This window comes from Brachionichthys hirsutus, unplaced genomic scaffold (genome assembly GCF_040956055.1).
Source record: "Brachionichthys hirsutus isolate HB-005 unplaced genomic scaffold, CSIRO-AGI_Bhir_v1 contig_327, whole genome shotgun sequence".
In the NCBI taxonomy this organism is placed as follows: domain Eukaryota; kingdom Metazoa; phylum Chordata; class Actinopteri; order Lophiiformes; family Brachionichthyidae; genus Brachionichthys; species Brachionichthys hirsutus.
The window spans coordinates 35,932-55,008 of NW_027180448.1; the positions used below are offsets into that span (position 1 = coordinate 35,932).

General features: G+C 41.9%; 1 protein-coding gene across 1 annotated transcript; it reads left to right on the forward strand.

Moving 5' to 3' along the window:
- The first annotated feature begins 7,474 nt into the window (after window positions 1-7,474).
- LOC137914981 (E3 ubiquitin-protein ligase RNF19B-like) lies at window positions 7,475-17,924 on the forward strand. The gene is made up of 9 exons (XM_068758459.1): window positions 7,475-7,640; window positions 8,291-8,765; window positions 12,475-12,680; window positions 12,801-12,948; window positions 14,340-14,502; window positions 14,888-15,002; window positions 16,460-16,591; window positions 17,164-17,434; window positions 17,633-17,924. Exons 1-9 carry the CDS (start codon window positions 7,475-7,477, stop codon window positions 17,922-17,924), a joined length of 1,968 nt encoding a protein of 655 aa, XP_068614560.1.
- The last annotated feature ends 1,153 nt before the right edge of the window (window positions 17,925-19,077 follow it).

A 19,077-nucleotide genomic window follows, 5' to 3' on the forward strand; every position in this document is an offset into this window, starting at 1 on the left:
TCTCTATTAATTAGCAATTTTGCTTTATATCTTGTTTTTTCAGCATGATATGCATTTACATGTCTTTGCTGTAAAGTACTTACAGCTGCATTTCTTTTCTGAAGGCGCTGTGTAAATAAATGTAACTAAAAGTATGGTCCACGATGATGAAACGTATTGAGACTATTAAACAAGAGTAATACGCCTGACGATTTAGCTCCACAGACACTGAAATAATCCCAATTTAAAACAAATTTAAATTAAATGTTTAATTTATAACAATACAAGGACGTAAAACGATAATAAACGTATACAAAGTAATCTCTTGTCTAGCTAGTACTTCCATCAAAGTACCTTGATGGTAGTACTAGCTAAACGGCTAAATCATTAGCTTCGTTACTGCATTAAACAGAGAGCAGACAAGCGGGTCAGCTAGTTAGCAGTATATAGTAAGTAATGTCCTTACATAGCCTTATACAGCTAGCTAATGTTGTCAGTGTACAAGAAGAAATATTAGCCATGATTTGTTCAATCGATAATTACACCACGTAACCAAACGCTCAATCGAATTCGTCCCCATCAGCAAATAGTAATGATTGACAAGTGTCATCTTCAGTAAAGATTAGCCGTGCCTAAACATGTTAACCATAAGCTAATTTAGCCTAGTAGCTATCAAGCTAACATACCTACAAAACGAACCGATGTCTGTCGATTAGGATGCTTTTCATCGCCATCGGGTGTGAAATGCTCCACCTCAAATGTACTACGCCTGAAGATCCGCCATTTCTTCATGAGCTGCGGCGACAAAGAAAGGCAATTAATGGTATTTTTCATAACTTAATTGATTTTTTGACTCGTCTGTGAAATGACAACATCAACAACGATACGACTTCCGGTCATCATCTTTCAGAATAATGGTAACATCCTTACTAAACTCCGTCAATTGGCAAGACAGCGAACACAGAAATTAGATTTCAATCGTTAGTTGAGTTTTAAAGACTGATGGTTTGCGTTGGTGTTAGGATTAGGTGTATGTGTGTATGTGTGTGTATGTGTGCGTGTGTGTGTGCGTGTGTGTAGGTGGGCAATTGCTACAGATACAGGTTTTTTTTGAAATTGCTAAAGTACAATTTTATAAACCAGGTTGGTTTTATATATATATAAAAAAACACACACAATTCACAAAACCACACACCCGAACTGCAAAATACCTCTTATATCCTGCAAAATGACGCACTTCGGCGAAAACCACATATTAGCATTAGCAAAAGCAAACTTTTGTTTTTATTTATCCAGGTAGGCCAATTGAGAACCAGTTCATATTTACAATGACAAACTGACATTCAGTCATTCATTCATTCACTCACTCACTCACTCACTCACATGCTTACACCAATGTGAGACAGTGGATCCAAGGTGGTTGAAGTGTCTTACCCAAGGACAGTTTTATAAAATGAGGCAATAATATATATATATATAAATTTTCTCTCAGCAATTCAAATTTAATTTAATTTAATTGAACTTGTTTTAATTTATTTCATTAGTTTTTATTTTGAAAGCCGAGGGATGAGACGGGACATATTAATGACGCTGACGGGATGCACCTTGACTTCGTTGTATGCTCGTCGCTTCCGTTGTGACGTATTTCCTTTTCCGAAAACGATTTCCTGATTCTTTATCTCACGGGATTATCGCATTTGTAGTTTGTACGTATTATAGTTGAAATATTCTCGTCCTCGAAGATGTTTTATGATTTTTCTTTCACAGCTCTGTAACTGTGCGTCTTTTTTAAATATATAATTTTCAGTTGTACAAAGTTCAGCACACTCTATTCTAGTGGAAGAGAGAGTGCTTAGTCCAGTCACAGTTTTATGGGTTACAGTATTTATATGGCAATAAGTAAAAAACAAACAAAGCCCTTTGCCATAACGTAATTTAAAGCTTGAACTACAAGGTGAACAAGAGAATCCAAATAGCTGATGATTCATATTGCGCAGCATTTTACAGTATCGAATTTAGAAAAATCATAATTAGACACTGTAAACGTTGATGACCAAGATGTAAATGTTGAATATTCATTTTCCACATGATTCCGGACACTGTGGCTCATTATCTTTATTTCAGAAATATATCAAATATTACGAGAGCAGTTTTCCATGAAGACTTTCTCCACAGATTGCACAAATACAATACAATACAGTCCAATTAATGATCATGAGAACATTTTCTATATAATGACAGCTGGACATTACATGTAGAAAGGACCTTTGTTGAGTTTCTTTTCTCTGGACAACATAATGCAACATAGATTTGCTTTTCACAGATCGACTCGCAGAAGGTGCATCCATGGGTTGTCCTCTTTAGAAATTCCACAGATTATATTTAAAGATCTAACCATGTCAGGATGTGCCGTAGCTTTTTTTTTTGTACTGTATTTTTGAGTGCTCAATTTTTACTTTATTAACTACAGATTGGAAAATATCTGTGTTGTTTCCAAAATGTGAGTTGTAAAATACAGCTTTTTGGTAAGAAAAAAAATCTACACAAAAATGACATTGTATTTGACCATCTCAGGGCTCCACAGACAGTAGAAGACCTTCCTTTTTAGAAAAGCGTTTACAGGCTGATTTTATCTGATTTCTTTTCTTTCTTAGTAAATTACTTATTAGGGTTTGGTTCCCCTTTTTTTTTTTATTGATTCTACCATGTTATTCTTAGGATTTTATGTTTTGCTCTTTCTTGTTTTTTTGTATTGCACCTTGAGACTTGGTTGCCAAGTATAAAGTGCATTATAAATCGAATATATTATTATTATTATTATTATTATCATTTACTTGTTTTTAATACTGATAATATTTGAGAAATGGGATCGCGCATGCATGAGCAGGAGATTCTGTGTTCGTGCGTCATGCTTCATGACGTCACCGCAGTGTGCCTCCCCTCAGGCCGCCGCACGGCCAGCCGTCAGTCTTCATGCTGCATCTCCTCCTCGCCGCGCATCCCTCCTCCTGCGCCGGACCGAGCGTGGCTGTCCGACCCGCCCTGTCTGCAAGCGTTGACGGTCAGATGTTTTTATTTTCTTTTTCTGAGCAGAAGTGTGTGTGTGTGTGTTTGTGACTTATGTATTCCTTTTTGGTCCACAAGGGGAGGAGCCAGTTGTTGAATCTCCTCTACCGTGCAGAGGTAGAGAGACGGTTTACGTAATTTCATTTATTGTGCGTTTTATTTGCGGGCTTTCAAACGCGCGTTTAATTGCGCGGCTTGTAGTGTCGGTGTCTCGCGTCTGTGGAGGATATATGGACGTGAATGCGTTTACTGAGCCAATATAACATGCCACTCCCTGAAATAGCATATTGATGCCCCTGATAAATGTAACTGATAGAAATGGAAGTATGACAATATGTTTTATTATATAGACGTGAAGATTATGCAGTGCAGCTTATTATTAAGTCGCTTTAATTACATCTGTAGTTTAAAGCATTTATGCCTGCTGACACACATCATATATATATATATGCTGTGGTTTATTTTGATGTTCTGTTTATTAATAACACTTCTCATATTTAGCATACCTTGAGTCAAAATAGTGACTTTTGTTACACAAAAAAAGACAATTGCCACTGCTGCAGACGTTCCACAACAATACACTTTACTACAGCATGATATAAAGCAAAAACCTAATCCTTCAAGCGCATGTTGTGGTTATTTAATACCATCAGTAGCCTACGGGCTGCCACAGGTTACGGTATTGAGCAGCACATGGTGCAGACACAGGAGGCTTTTGTCAGGGATACCGGTGTGTAGGCGAGGATACATTGTGTGTGTATTGGGTGCAGGCTGAGGTCACTCTCATGCCTCTGAAACCCGCATTGCTGATGTGGGTTGTGTCGAGTGAACAGATATTTAATAGCGTACATCATCAGGTTTCCCCGGGCTAAGGCAGAACTCAACATCAGCCTGAGCCTCATTGCTCTACTTGTTTTCTGGAGATAGTATGATTTAGATCAAATAGTTCATCCAGAGGACCAAAACCCATCAAAAAATAACAGTGCTGCCCCCCCCCCCCCCCCATCCCCCCTCCTTGTATCGAAGGAATGCTTCAGGCAGGTTCTAGCAAAGGCGTGATTTTTAACATAAAGAGGTGGGTTTTGTGAAAGCAGGAAGGTAAAATAAGACTCAAGAGAGACTGCAGTAAAAACATGTTCTGAGGGTATTTACATTGTTGAACTATCATTATTTGGTCTGTCTGTCTATTTTATTTGAGCAGGATTACTCAAAAGTTTCTCATTGGATTTTATTGGATTTAGAGAAATAGTGTCGCGCAACGCAACAATAAATTACATTTTGGTGGTGATTTGGCTCATTACTGGCCTTCATTGCACCGTTCATGATTTGCTGCCTGTTAAAGGTGTTCAACAGGGAGATGACAGTAGAACACCTGCAGAACACCTACCAGGAGAGGGCACCAGGCTCCCTTGAAGGTGAGATCCATTACAGATTTGTTTAGAAAAGGATGGAGCGCTAGATTTTTGCAAATTCTTTTTTGTTTTTAGTTTTTGCAATTTTTCCGATTTCTCCCACAGGCTTTTAAATTTGTTTTCCAAACCACTACTACACAGATTTGTATTTTTACTTCTATAAAGCTGCTATATGTCTGTGTTTCTGCATCTGCTACATCTGCAAAAGTCGAGAAGGAATCTGGTGTCAGAATAGAACTTTCTGAGACATATTTAGTGTTTCTCCTTTATTTCTCTGTGACACTTGAGATGCTTTTAGAATGCGAATTCTCTTACATACAATCTATGCTGAGTTGTCTGGAAAGCAAGTGAGACTAAAGAGTGCCAGGAAAAATCTTCGTGTCTTTGGCCTCAGGAGCATCGTACCATGTCCCGTGCACACAAACACACCGATAAAACCATTAAGTTGTAAACTGAGGGTCTCTCTCTCCCCCTCCCTCTCTGAGCAGCATCTGTGTCCATCCTTCATGCCGTTAGCTGCGCCGTCCCCACAACCTTTTAATGGAACTCGTCTTTATATTTCTATCCACTGTATCGTTGTTTAGTATAGTTAAAAGTATAAAGTCTGTGTAGCAGAATCATTTCAATATGTTAATCAACAGATAACAGTTAACCAAATGAGCTCCAATTTTCCCTTTAAAGATCCTCCATCATATAAGAATGACAGCATCATCTCCTTGGTGCAGCAGCAGTAATGTTTTGTTACAGCTCAAATACTGGGTGCAGTACAACACAGGGTACATGCAGTATACACAGGGGTAAGGAGAGGAGCCGGGCAACAGGTGGAGGCAATAACAATCAGACAGTCTCAAAGGAGAGAAGAAACGAAGACAGAGCGTGTGAAGTACAAACAAAAGGAAAGCTCATTTTTGCAAGGAATAACAGGGAATGTTGAACACAAAACAGTGAGAATAAACCTACGCAATAGCAACTATCTCTAGGTATAAGTAGGTCTGCGATGGGATGAGTCCGAGGACCACGCCGGAGCCAAAACCAGGATGCTCCAGCTAAATGGAGCTGATTCTTAGTCAGTCCGATCGCATAAATCCCCATCCAATCTGGCAGCCCATGTATGGACCAGAGCTGGATGTTGGAGCCAAAGCACAACAAATGGCTAATGAAATATAACATATAATGCTGCGACAATGTTTTTGGAATGTTTGAGCTTTTATTTCTCATGAAACATAAAAAAAATGGACAGAAAGAATAAGAACTGCAACACCTGCTCTGCATTGTGAGGCGGTGAATTGTGCAGCCTAATTGTGCAGCTTTGCTGTCCTGTCAGGGCGGCGAGGTTAAAGCCTGGCTGGAGTCTCACTGGACTGCCATGTAAAACCTCTGTGTGCCGGTTTGCACAAGCGTCCGTGCATTTGAGCGTGTTTGTGGGATTTCTGCGATGCCGTCTTTTGATGTTTTCAACGTGGGAATTGGTTCTATAAATAAGCAGCAGCGCAGCGATACGTTTGTTGCGGAGGTCGGCGCTTTGGATCCTTTGCTTGGGCTGAGATTTCTGTCCCTAAGAACTGTTGAGATGGGAAGATCCAGTGCACAATGCAGCTACCAGGAAGTAGGTGCACATTTGGTGAAATCGGCTTTATTTTTTCATTTCAAAGGTTTCCATGAGAGATTTAATCTGAAATTTTAATCAACGCTGCAGTGGATAAGATTTTCCATTCTGTGAAGTTTAACTGTGTGCCAAATGTTTGTAACTGATATTGATGTCTGCATATGGAGAAAAGGTAGACTATTAAATACACTTTATAGCTTGTGGTAATGTGGAGCAGTTTTGTTCATTTCTAAAAGGTTTCTAATGGTGGCGGTTAAAAAGAAAATGAGACAAAGCATAGAACAGATTGAAATACCTCTGTTTGCTTCTGTTGGTTTGTATAACAGAACTTTGAATCTGCAGCCGGGGAGAAGGAGCTCATATTATATTCATGCTCACGGGTTCACACAGAGGTTCGTCTATATCAGGAAGAGACTGAAAGCTCAAACGGGAACACTGCAGAAAATTAGGAATTGAACCAAACTGCTGCTGAACCTGTAGGAAAGGCAAATTATTTTGATTTTAGAAAAAAACAGTATATTCATATTTTTTTAAATTTTCAATTAATACAATGCGATTCTGAATATTGCATGGATGTAATGATGGAAAATATGGTTCAAATAAATCACGTTTAACTTAACATAAGAACAAACACGCCTTGTGTCATTCTTACGCAAGATTTAGTGGATACACAATCCCAAATAATTACAAATATATTCTCATTGAGATCAAAAATGATTTATAATCACTGTGTAAAGATTACATTAGTACTAGTGCATTAGTACATTAGTACTAGTAATGAAATTAGGTTTTCTAAGTGGCTGAATACAATAAATTGTGTTCAACTGCAATGCCATGATTATGACAAAAATATTTTTCACTCTCAAGTAAATTCTTTCTTTATTTGGACATAAGAAATATGTGCAAGCATAACACGTAATCAAATATAATACATATATATTTGATACATATCTAGGTTGATAACTGATCTGAGGCATTCAGCAGCAGCTGCTTTGTATTTTGTGACCAGGGTTACAGAACACATCCGTCATTTGTTTCCAGGCAGATGAGGAGGGCTGACACGATGAAGGACAGCCGGCCAGTTCAGGTCTAGGTCAGGCTGAAGCAGCTGAGGTGGAGGAGGAAGAGGAGGAGCCAAACACGACTGGAGAGAAGAAGCAAATCACATGACCAAGCCACAGAAAAGCTCCTAACTGCTGATGCTCCCCTGCAGCAGGGATTACCTCCTCCCCATCTTCTACCGCTCCATCACTCCCGCTCTTCCTCCCACGTACAGCAGAGCAGCCGCCAGGCTCCTCCCAGACTCTGAGCTGTGAGAGCTCACTGCCCACCCCCCCCCCACCCACACACACACTGCTCATGGTCGTTGGCCTGCCCTCCTCAGCTGCTGCTCCTGCTCCAGTCCCAGACCATGAAGAGACCCAAGCAGCAGACGGGGCCGCTGAGCTTCCTGAATTTCTTCACCAGAAAACCCAAATCGGAGCCGAAGTCCGAGAGGCCCCTGGAAGCCCGGCCCAAAGAGGAGGTGGCCATCACCCTGACCCCAAACGAGAACCCAGAGCAGGTGAGACGAAGACGTCGCTGCTGAATTACTCCCGCATCGTCTTGTTTCTCCTCCTTTGGCTTCTTGCTTTATTTTAGGACATTTCATAAAACATGAATATGCTTTTATATATTTCACTCATTAAATGAAAGTCTTTAAATGTAAGGATGTGTCAGGGTTTTCCGTATTTGCTATAATTTCTTTTTTTTAAATAACTGTATGTTGAAGTTTTAAAGAGCTGGTATGATTTCTGATGAATTCTAGATCAGTTTCCCTACACATAATAAAATATATATTTCTGTTGTATTTGTTATCAACATTAGAGAGCTTATTAGAGTATTCCAGCTGTTCGGTCTGAGGAGAGTCTGTAAATCAATAACTTGTATTCACTTCTGGTTGCTTCCTCCCTCTCCCATTCTGTTACAGCCCAAATCCATTAGAGTGTTTATTTAATTAATTGGGATTGTAGAGAAACTGGGTTGCCAAGAAACCAGCTACACTAAATATAAGCAGTAAACACCTACATGCACGCTGTCCTGCCCTGAACTGATCTGAACCGCTTTCATTTGATTGTAAAATGAAACGACAAAAGGTTTTTGACTGTATGAGAACATTGTAAAGGCACAGGACTAGATTTGCTAAATCACCGCTTGTGTAATTATTCACAGGACCTCAGCCTAGCAGCAGAAGAGGCTGGAGAATCAAGAGCTTTTGGAGGAGAAAGAGGAGAAAAAGGAGGAGCGCCAGGAGTAGCTGAGGGGGTGGCGGATGGCGCTGCCGCTGCTGAATGCGTGGGCGGGGTCAGTAGCGGCTCCACCTGTGTCTTGTCCCTCTCCTCCTCCAGCCAGGAGCAGCTTTTGGAGGAACACCTGGAGGAGTGCCCACTGTGCCTGCTCAGTCAGCCGCGATGCCACTTCCCCCGGCTCACTTCCTGTTCGCACCGGACGTGCACCGACTGTCTCCGCCAGTACCTACGCATCGAGATATCGGAGAGCCGGGTGAGCATCGCCTGCCCGCAGTGCTCCGAGACGCTGGCGCCGCTGGATGTGCGTGCCATCCTGGATGACAGGGCGCTGCTGGAGCGGTTTGAGGAGTACCAGCTGAGGCGGTTCTTGGCTGCTGACCCAGACACTCGTTGGTGCCCTGCACCTGACTGCAGGTGAGAATCAGATCAGCACATCTTCGTTGTTTCCAAACATATTAATTTTACAAAACGTTTCAAAAACATGACTATGAAAAACCTGTTAATAAATAGTCGTATACACCAGGGGTTCCCAAAGTGGGGGTCGCGAGACCCTGAGGGAGGGGGGTTGTTTAAAATATATATATATTTTTTGTGATAATTTTAAATATATATATATATATTATATCTTCATCATAACTGTTATTTCAAAATAAAGCGTGCAAATAAAAAAATATTACACAGGCATTTAGAAAGTTACCCCTGATGAGATGAGCGACGGGTCAATCACTTAAGAGCACCACATACCAACAGGAACATTTTTTTTGCAACTAGCCAACAACAGCTTCAGGTGTAGGTAGCAAAACACATTTTCATCAGGACAGAACACCAGAGAAACCAGCGGAGAAGCCGGCAGACAGGCCAGCGGAGCACAGCGTAGAAGCACAGCCGCTAGAAAAGCCATCCATCGCTGGTGAGGCAGGAGCCCGCCAAACTCCAAAGCAGAATAGCCATCAGCTATAGAGAGGAATTTATCCAGCATGGATTCACGTGCACCATCATCAATGAGGTGCAACAGCCTGTGAAAATGCTAAGACACCTGAACACCAAGCCTCGCAGCTAAACCCGTTGATTTATTTCCCGCAGAACGGAGAGAGAGTTAAGAGGACAAAAGACACTCTTAAGTAAACAAACAGCAATCCCTCAAAAGGCTTCGTATGAGGTGGCGTGTTTAATTGCGCAGGCAAAAAAAAAAAGCCTGAAAAAATCTGAATGAATCCACTGATGCATCAAACTCTGCTCAGCTCCGTGCCTTCGTCAGATACGGTTTTGAAGGAAAACGTAATGAAGAGATGCTGTTTTGCGCCCCGCTGAAGGGCAGCGTGCACAGGTGAGGACATTTTCACTAAACGTCATGGAATAAGCGCGTCGCTGTGTGTACAGACGGCACAGGAGCAATGCTGGAGAAAAAGAAACCAAGAAGCTCTTGCAAACAAAACACTGGATTTAATGCCTCCTTGAAACTGGAAGAACTTGCACACATTCCCAAAATCCTCGAGGTCTTAGTGGCGGAGGCTTAACTGGAGATCGTGTTGGCTCTGCATGTGTCCACACATTTGTGTCTGTGTGCACATCTTGTTCTGTTTTCTCGTGCTCGTCATGACTCTGCAAGTAGGTGGTTTCAGATTAGAAGCTGCCGGCGATTCTTCCCCAGCAGAAGATGTTTCATGTGAAAATCTTTCTGTGTCTGTTGAGGTCAAATAGCAGTGCGCTTCTACGCAAAATTCTTTTTGACAATAGACTTTTGAGAAATGATTTTTCTATTCACTCATAAAAGAAGCGTCACCTAACATGATGCTCACTTGCTGGCGACCGGATTCATATGTGTGCATACTGTATGCCTTGGGAAATAAATGGTAAATGGACGCGACGGGATGCAATTTGCAACCGATGGTCGTTGGACTCAAGCCACAGATAAGTGGACAATTGCCCTGCCTCCTGAGCCACAGCTTCCCAGCTGCCTCCATAAATATATAAAGACTTGTGCAAAAATGAAGCAACAGAAGTACACGTACCTAGTACATTCTGCTTTATGGATTGCACAACAATGGAAACCTCTGGCGTTTTCTCCAAATATGTGTGGAGCATTAAAAACTTCCGCTGCTTCTCTACGTCGTTAAGTAACAGACAGCAGACATCCGTAGGGGCCTGTGTGGTTGATAGCAGAGCAGGTCAGAGGCATAACACAGCTGGATCCTTGGACAGACAGGAAGTCAGTTTAAAGATCTGAGCAGAGCAGTGATGTAATCCACCCTCCTGGTATTAGAGGAGATTTGAGCTGCTGCATCCTGAATCAGCTGATTCTGGTGATGCTTTCCAGCACAGCCTTATTGAACAATGATGCAAACTTAGTTTCCACACCGAAGAATCTGTGCTGGAAAAGTGCTGACTCTGAGCATATTGTATTTGAACTTCTTCTAATGATACCACACAGTCTTTGCTATTTCTGAAAATTGCCAATCCAAAGGTACCTTGTGAAATAAGATTACATTTCTCCACTAGAAGATTGTGTGTTTAATTGCTTAATTGTGTGTATCCTTTAGGCCTATTTATCATCTTTTCTCTCCTTTCCTCTCTATTTCTACAAAAGGGCTGCACAGATTTTCATTGTTTTGTGACTATTTAAAACCACTAACCACCACCACTTTCTCCTTTTTCTGATCAACTGCTGTGTTTGTGGGACCTGACTGACTGGATTATTATTATCATTATTATTTTGGCTATCGCGTGTATAAGATTTGCAACATCAAAAAAGGGACGAGTTCAGGCCAAAACCTTTTTCAGAATTTAACCATTAGACTGCTCTTGGTTCTGCCACACAGCCAAAGTTTATGTGCGCTTACTTTGAATCTAAGTTGTAAATGTATGTAAATGAGAAGGACACAGGGGGGACAATGAAGTTACAGGGAACAGACGTAAAGAAGGTCGAGGACTTCAAGTACCTCGGGTCAACAGTGCAGAGTGATGGAGAGAATGTGGAAAGGAAGTGAAGAATCGTGTGCAGGCAGGCTGGAACGGGAGGAGGAAAGTATCAGGACGTGTCAGCGAGGATGAAGAGAAAGGTCTACAAGACAGTGATGAGGCCAGCCATGATGGACGGTTTAGAGACAGTGGCTCTGAGGAAAAGACAGGAGGCGGAGCTAGAAGTGGAGGAGATGAAGATGCTGAGGTTCTCCTTGGGAGTGACCAGGTTGGATAGGATTAGAAATGAGGCAGTATGAGGGACAGTGAAGGTCAGACGTTTTGGAGATAAGATCAGAGAGACCAGACTTCGATGGTTTGGACATGTCCAGAGGAGAGACGGGGACTATATCTGTAGAAGGATGCTGAGGATGGACCTGCCAGGGAGCAGGACTAGAGGTCGACCCAGGAGAAGATACATGGACGTAGTGAGGGAGGACATGAGAGTGGCTGGTGTTGGGGAGGACGATGCAAAAGACAGGGTGAAGTGGAAATAGTTGATTTGCTAATAAGACATTCACTGATATCTCGAAATGTGTCCAACTATAAGCTGATCCCAGCCAAGAGTGTTTGATTTGAGCATCAGACAAAATCAGTTTAAATCTTAGGCCGAAGCTGAATCTAGGCAGCGGTCTTTTTGTCCACCTGTGTGTGGTACTGTCCTCTGGGTCATCTGATTCGTCTGCCATTCTAACAAAGCTATATGAGCCACACGAAGCGGAAGCTGCCAAAGGAAGAGCCTGCAGGAGCTTGTCAAGTACTTAACAGCAGAGCACTGCATGGTTATCTTGATCAATAATCACAGGACCATTTAAATATTGAAATTGATGGTAATGTCCCTCTCTAAGGAGTGACATGAGGTCCAGAGGCATCAGGCTTCGTGTTACTATAATGGCTGCCAAAGAGCTGATGGCTTGGTGTTGAACCCTGGAACGCCATCCCACAACTTGTGATTCACTGTGATTAACCAGGCCGATCAGATCATCGATACAAGGAGAGCCGGCAATTGGTGATATCTTTACTGTAGCTTTTTCCAGCCATTCCAGCCAATCAGCCAGAGGAAGTATTTGATAGGGGACTCTCCTGGCTTTCCCTTTAGACATCATGTGACATGCTCATGGTGTCACTTTGGCATGTTTTAGCGGCAGTTTCTTTTTCTCCTCAGCTATGCTGTGATCGCTTATGGCTGCGCAGAGTGTCCCAAGCTGAGCTGTGGCCGAGAGGGTTGTGACACAGAATTCTGCTACCACTGTCGGCAGCTGTGGCACCCCAACCAGACCTGTGACCAGGCCCGGCGCCAGCGAGCCCGCCACACATCGGGCGGCAACGAGGCCTCTGGCCTGTACGTCTTCAATGAAGAACCTGGAGGAGGTGAGCCGGACGGCTGCAGTTACTCCACTGTGCTAGGCTAGGATCCCTATATCACACGTGTTAAATGAATGTTACGAAACATGTGGTAAGCGCCTAACACATTGACTCCCCTTGCTGGAGATGCAGAGGAGATCAAAGCGTGCCCTCGCTGTGGCGCCTACATCATGAAGACCAATGACGGCAGCTGTAACCGTATGAACTGCACTGTGTGTGCCTGCCAGTTCTGCTGGCTGTGTATGCAAGAGATCACCGACGTGCACTACCTCAGGTACTCGTACTGTAAAGCAGGGGTGTCAAACTCGTGTTCTCCAAGGGTCACATTAGCATTATGTTTGCCCTCTACAGGCCAAATGTAACAGTAACAGTTTACACAGTAAAAAATGTGTACAATAAAATATTCAGTTTTGATATCACTTTTTTAAAAGGTTGTAACTTAAAAATTGTTAGAGATAAAGCCATACTGTAAATGAGAAAAATCATAAGTATGAACCGAAGTTTGTGATGGGAATAAATTAACACATCTAATAATGTGGAAAAGTTCCATTCAAATGCACTAATCACTACACTCAAAGCAAAACCAAAAAGCCACCACCTTGTCTTGTCATGGACGTGCGCAAACCATGGAAGTGGGCAAGATAAAGAACATTCCCCGAGTCAATGCCGCGGAAAAGACGTCACTTTCAGAATCAGCACTGGACAGCTCCATATGTAGCCGACTACCTATGGAGCTGTCCAGTGCTGATCCTGAGCGCCATATGTCGCCGGGATCAACATGTTAGCACATGCTGGAAAAAACAAAGAAATGCTCCCGGCTGCATCTTAAAATGACTGCTTGTGTTGTTCGAGCGCTCGTTAATGTTACCACGTTGTCAAATCATGTTTATTCAGAAAAATTATGCAAAAGGCTTCTATGAATGTGTCTATGTCAGATGCATGAGAGGTCGTCATCTGAATTACAATGATACTGCTGTGACCAGAAGTGTGTCTATGAACGATCGACTCAAAATCTGCACTGATGCAATGAAACCAGCTGTAGTCATAGTACCGTGCTCTGAGCTAAATGCCTTGCAGGTGGACAACAAGGCAGTTAATCTTCAGAGATATCAATCTGTCCATTTAGGAAGCGCAGGTGATTGTCAAGCCATTTTTCCTGCTTTTGGGACCAATGAAAGTGACAACAGGTGCAATGCAGAGGCAAAAGCAAGACGACATCCGAGAAGAGAATGGTTTGGCAGTTTGTGGCCACAGACACTTTACTTTAATATTTGATGTGATTGTGAATTTAATGGTTTTGGATTTCATTGATCCTTGTTATGCCATTTTGTTCTCAATAAATGATACAACGTGCATCAGTAAATGCTTTCAACTCGAATAGATTGTTCATCAATTTGCAATGTGATCTAAGCCTTCCCTTAATCTTTTCAAACAGGGCATTTTCCGGGTACATCATTTTAATTTAGGCTCTTAGCTGGCCAACATATCTTTAGATCGTGAGAATTGAATTGCATTTTTTTGGGGTATTTAATCATAATGTCACCCGATGATCAGGATAAGAGTGTTGGAGGTAAACACAACGCAAGGCATTTAAGTCGGGATTGAACTGGTTAAAATGTTCATTGCTGTAATATGAACCATTAGAAATCTTCTCCTGTGTCTCAGTCCCTCAGGATGCACATTCTGGGGGAAGAAGCCATGGTCTCAAACGCGTAAGGTCCTGTGGCAGGTGGGCATGTTGCTCGGAGCACCGGTGGTCATTTCCCTTATAGCAGGCATTGCCATCCCAGTAATTATTGTCGGCATACCAATCTACATGGGCCGCAAGGTATGGAACAAACATTAAACCATTTGATTTGGAAGCATGTACTTTCTTTCTAGGTGTTTGGTTGTGTATTTGTCAGCAAAGTAAGCAGCCCAAGATACGTAAAATGCTTTTTTATTTTTTTAAAGTTGGTATCAAAAATGTCCTTAATTTTACATGTAATAATAAACTGATGTGAAATGCATGGTTAATTGGAAACGAATACACCCAATGGTATTTTAAACATTCATTATCCTTATATTATGTCTTTCCATCTTGTGTTGGACATCTGAGACTGGGACACATGAATAAGTGACAGGAATCAACTGTTGCAAATAATGACAACAAATCCATGGAACAAATACAATTTTGTATTCATCTCATTTATGTTCTATGTATTATGTTCCAGGTCCATGGCCGCTGTAAGAAAAATAGTATCTCAGGAAGTAAGCACTACTTGACTGTTGCAAGTGGGGTGATGATGTCAGTGTTTGTGTCGCCAGTCATAGCAGCTGTCGCTGTGGGTAAGGAACAAGCAACAACGTGGCTGCCTTCTGGCCCTGTGAATACAGTAATACTTTTATATGTTTTTCCCATTTCTCATAGGAAAAAAAAACATTTTAAATTGCTAAATAGACAATCACACTACACACACACGTAATGATATAATAAGTGAAATACAATATTGCTGTAATATAAAATCCATCATCATGCATTTTCTTCCCTTCTCCCTGCCATCCTTACCACTCACTGTCTTTGGATCCATCACTTATAAAGAATACACAAATACAGCGACAATCACTGAACTAGTGTAGCGTGCTCGGGGCTCTCGGATCGCTCGGCTATCTAACGTCAGAATCTGGAAGCGTTCTCGCTCGTGTCTCAGAACGCTCGTATGTTAAAGCCCTCGTATGTCGAGGTTTTACTGTATTTACAGTTTGTTTTTTTAATTAAGTGTTAAATTAAGCTTAGGTTAGGGACACCTCATAAAGATGATCCATGTGGGTCAGATTGACTCAGACTGTCCTCATTAGCTTGCAAAACCATGAAAGCTCAGCTGAGCTCAGTGGCATGGAGTTTCATTTGAACCACACTGCCTTCAGTCTTTGCTTCATTTAAATTCTTCCGTTTTGTGCCGTCATCGCATTCAAACAGCTCATATTCTCCTCACCTACTTTCTTATTTGTCAGCCATAACTCCCTGCCATGTCTCTGTGTTTCACTCACACACGGCCTCTTGTGCATCCTCCTCTTTCTCTGTCAAGCCTTTGGCTGGCAGGCTCATCCCCATGCCCTGCTTTCACTCTGTTGCCAAGCTAATAGTGCCCCAGTGTTCCCACTCTGCTAATGAGTTTGGATGGCACTCGGCTTTGTTTTTCCCAAATTCCTATTGCAATCACGGGTTGCGTAATCACGGGACACACAATGCTGCTCATCCAGTTCAGGGACTTATTCAGCGTGCTCATGGAGGAGGAGAGTGGGAAGAAATCAAGCTTCTGGATTCCTACTGTTTCATTGGTAGCTTGGTTTAAAATGAAGATAAGTAAAACAGGTTCCTAAAAGAAGGTCTAACGAGAGAGAGAGAGAGATCCACAATAGTATAACATTAGAAAGTATTTGCATACTGTGTACAGTTCATGTCTGTGTCGGATCATAAAGATTAAATCATCAAACACATAAAGTGTTTACAATGTGAATTATTCACATTCGTATAGATGTTTTTTTAGTGGACTATATTACTACTGGGAGTTTGAAATAGGCCAAAAATGATCAAGCTTTCCAAAAACATGTTACGCTGTTGCATTATGGGAAACGTGGAATCCAGTAATGTTGGAGGCTAACTTGTAGATGGGGTGGAAAGTCAGACTAGTTTGGCTCCTTTTAAAGCATTACATGTTTAAATGATACTTTGGATCTGGGTCTAGATGAGGGCTAATGAATAAATGAGGAATTGTTTCTCATACTTTTCTGTTTCCCCGCAGGTGTGGGTGTGCCGTTGATGCTCACTTATGTGTATGGGGTGGTCCCCATGTCACTCTGTAGGAATGGCTGGTGTCGACCGCAGAGCGAGCCCCCTGAAACTCACAAAATCCAACTCGAGGATTTAGCGAGCTGTGAGTAGAACATATAAAGAAATTGTCACTCATTTTCTTTCTTGCCAAGTTTTAGAAGTGAACGCCAGACTACAATAGCTCATTATCCATGAATGCCATTCCATGTTTCTGTCCCTTACCGTACTTCACCCCTCCCTTTCTATCACGAGTCGAATCATCCAGATCCAGATTATGGATTTCTATTCAGTTGTTTCGGTGCTTTTATTTTGAATTTCCTCCTTATTTTTTATCATGATATTTGATCAATAAAAAAAATAAAATGCTCTCAATCTCACAAATTTTTAACAAAGTGAAAAAAGCGATGCAGCCCACATTTGCAAAAAAATTAAATCAGCTATTCCCTGGCTCAAGATACATGCCTAAGAAAAATTTGGTCAAAATCTTGCAAAAACCAAAACAAACAGCCACCGCTCATTGAATGAGGCACATATGCTAAAATGCAAAGCTAATCATTTTACCCCGTGCTTAAATCAGGCTAAGGACTCTGATGTAAGTGTCATTAAGTACTTTGAGCGTTGTAATCTTTGCTTCAGGACGCGGCTGTTCTGATGGCATTTCAACTTCTCTTATAGATCTTCTATTCTCTCATGTAGTCAGCGACCACTGGACGGGTCAGGCCAATCCACCTCTCAGCGACGCCAGCGTCCAGGAAGTTAGAGTTAGCGTACAGGAAGTGGGCATCCCCCCCACTGGGAATGCCACACCCCCGGAGCCAGATAGCTATGAGGAATTGGATGAAGCCACAAAGCAGCACGTCTACACCCAGCAGGACGGCCAAACAGACTGTGAGGTGTTTATTGTGCCTAAATTCAAGCTCGATGGCACACAAGCGCTTCCTTTGAGGTGAATGCAACTTGTCCTCTTTCTTGTTTATAACCCTGCAGGTTTTTAGGTGACCCCCCCCCCCCAGGCTGATTTGTATTAACTTTAATGAGCCTTTCACCTAGCAGCACCATTACAGCAAAATAACAATAAATTAAAAAGACACATAATATGTACAACGTCGGTGGATTTATCTTTGCTTTTCTGCCATCACCACAGGGAAGGAACCAATATTGAGGTACGTGTGGAAATTGAAACCCATCCCAGAGATGCCCGACAGTCCAGCCTAAGTAGCATCCGCTCAAGCCGAAGCTTGTCAGTGGAGTCCGTGGGACACTCCAAGTTCCCATTCCAAGACTACCTGTGTGCCTCAGAACTGGAAGAAAGTCAAGAGGGGGGAGGAGATGGAGAAAGAGAAGAAGAGGAGCAAGAAGGAAGAGAGAAACCAGGAGGAGTTACAGAAGAATATGAAGAGACAGTTTGGCCAGTCTTTGAAATAGACAGTGTATGAAGTCTTTCAAGTAAAGCTGTCTTTTTTTTTTACTTGCTTCAAGAGTAGTGAGGTTTTATGGAATAGAGAAACCCGTGAGTTGACGCATCGTCAGACTGACCTGAAAACTGTTGCCCAAGGCCACCTCCTGGCCCTCCCACCAGTTGCCTTGTTGCTACAGCCTCGAAAAAAGACGCAGGTTCAGAGAGAGCAAATTAAAAAATTGTGTGAGAGCGTTTGCTCGAGACAAACGGCATGCGACTACTAAAATAGGAGGGGGTGAAACTGCAATGCAGACAAGATAGCATCCATCAGTTAATCTCAAACAGAAGTGACAATTAGAGCATGTTAGCTGATTAGTTCAGTCTTTTTTTTTCGATCTTGTCTTTCCTGAAGGAGACAAACGTTCTCCCCTCGATGATGAATCTATTCCATGAAGTCTGCTCTTCGTCTGTCCGCTCATTCTTATTTTTAGCAAACCCTCGCCTCCCTCTCATTCCAAATAAAGAGATTGCGAGCATGATTTGTTTATTGGGAGGGGAAAGAATCTAACTGCTGTGCCGCCGATTAAATATAATCTAAAGACCTTCTCATATGATCACAGAGCATTGGAATTACAACATCAGCATGCCACCTCAGGCTCACCTCTAATTACCCCTACTAGGCGATTTATGAGAAATACATTCTATACATGCTCTGCTTATCATCCTGAGTGTGAAATATTTGTGCGATATGAACTCAGATGTGACAGGAGATCCTGTGCTGCATTTTGGAGGAAAATAAAGATTTCACCATGAAGGACACCGTATATTATGTTTCTGTAACAAATTGACTTTTTTAACAGAAAATAAAATTAAGTGGAGATTTACTAATTGTGAGCAAATCGGGCTTTCTGTTTTTTTTATATATATATAGCTTAGCAGGAAACATGCAGGCATGAAACTTCCTGACCTTCTTACTTCGTGTCCTTTTAAAATGTATTCATGCTGACTAAATGTCTCGTCAACACATTCACACTGTTTAAATATTGTGCTGAGGCTAAATAATCCATAAAGAATCAATGATTTAAGAAAAGTCTGACAGACTAAAATGTTTTCATTTATTTATTTATTTACTGTGTGCCTAAATTCTCAGGCTGGGAATTACTGTCTGACACCGGCATCATTCTGTGAAT

Excerpts from the sequence above, each read along its gene's own strand:
- LOC137914981 (XM_068758459.1), top strand. The coding sequence starts at position 7,475 with ATGAAGAGACCCAAGCAGCAGACGGGGCCGCTGAGCTTCCTGAATTTC. Across the intron at positions 12,949-14,339 it reads ACCGACGTGCACTACCTCAG|TCCCTCAGGATGCACATTCT; the intron begins GTACTCGTACTG and ends CCTGTGTCTCAG. Across the intron at positions 14,503-14,887 it reads CAATCTACATGGGCCGCAAG|GTCCATGGCCGCTGTAAGAA; the intron begins GTATGGAACAAA and ends ATTATGTTCCAG.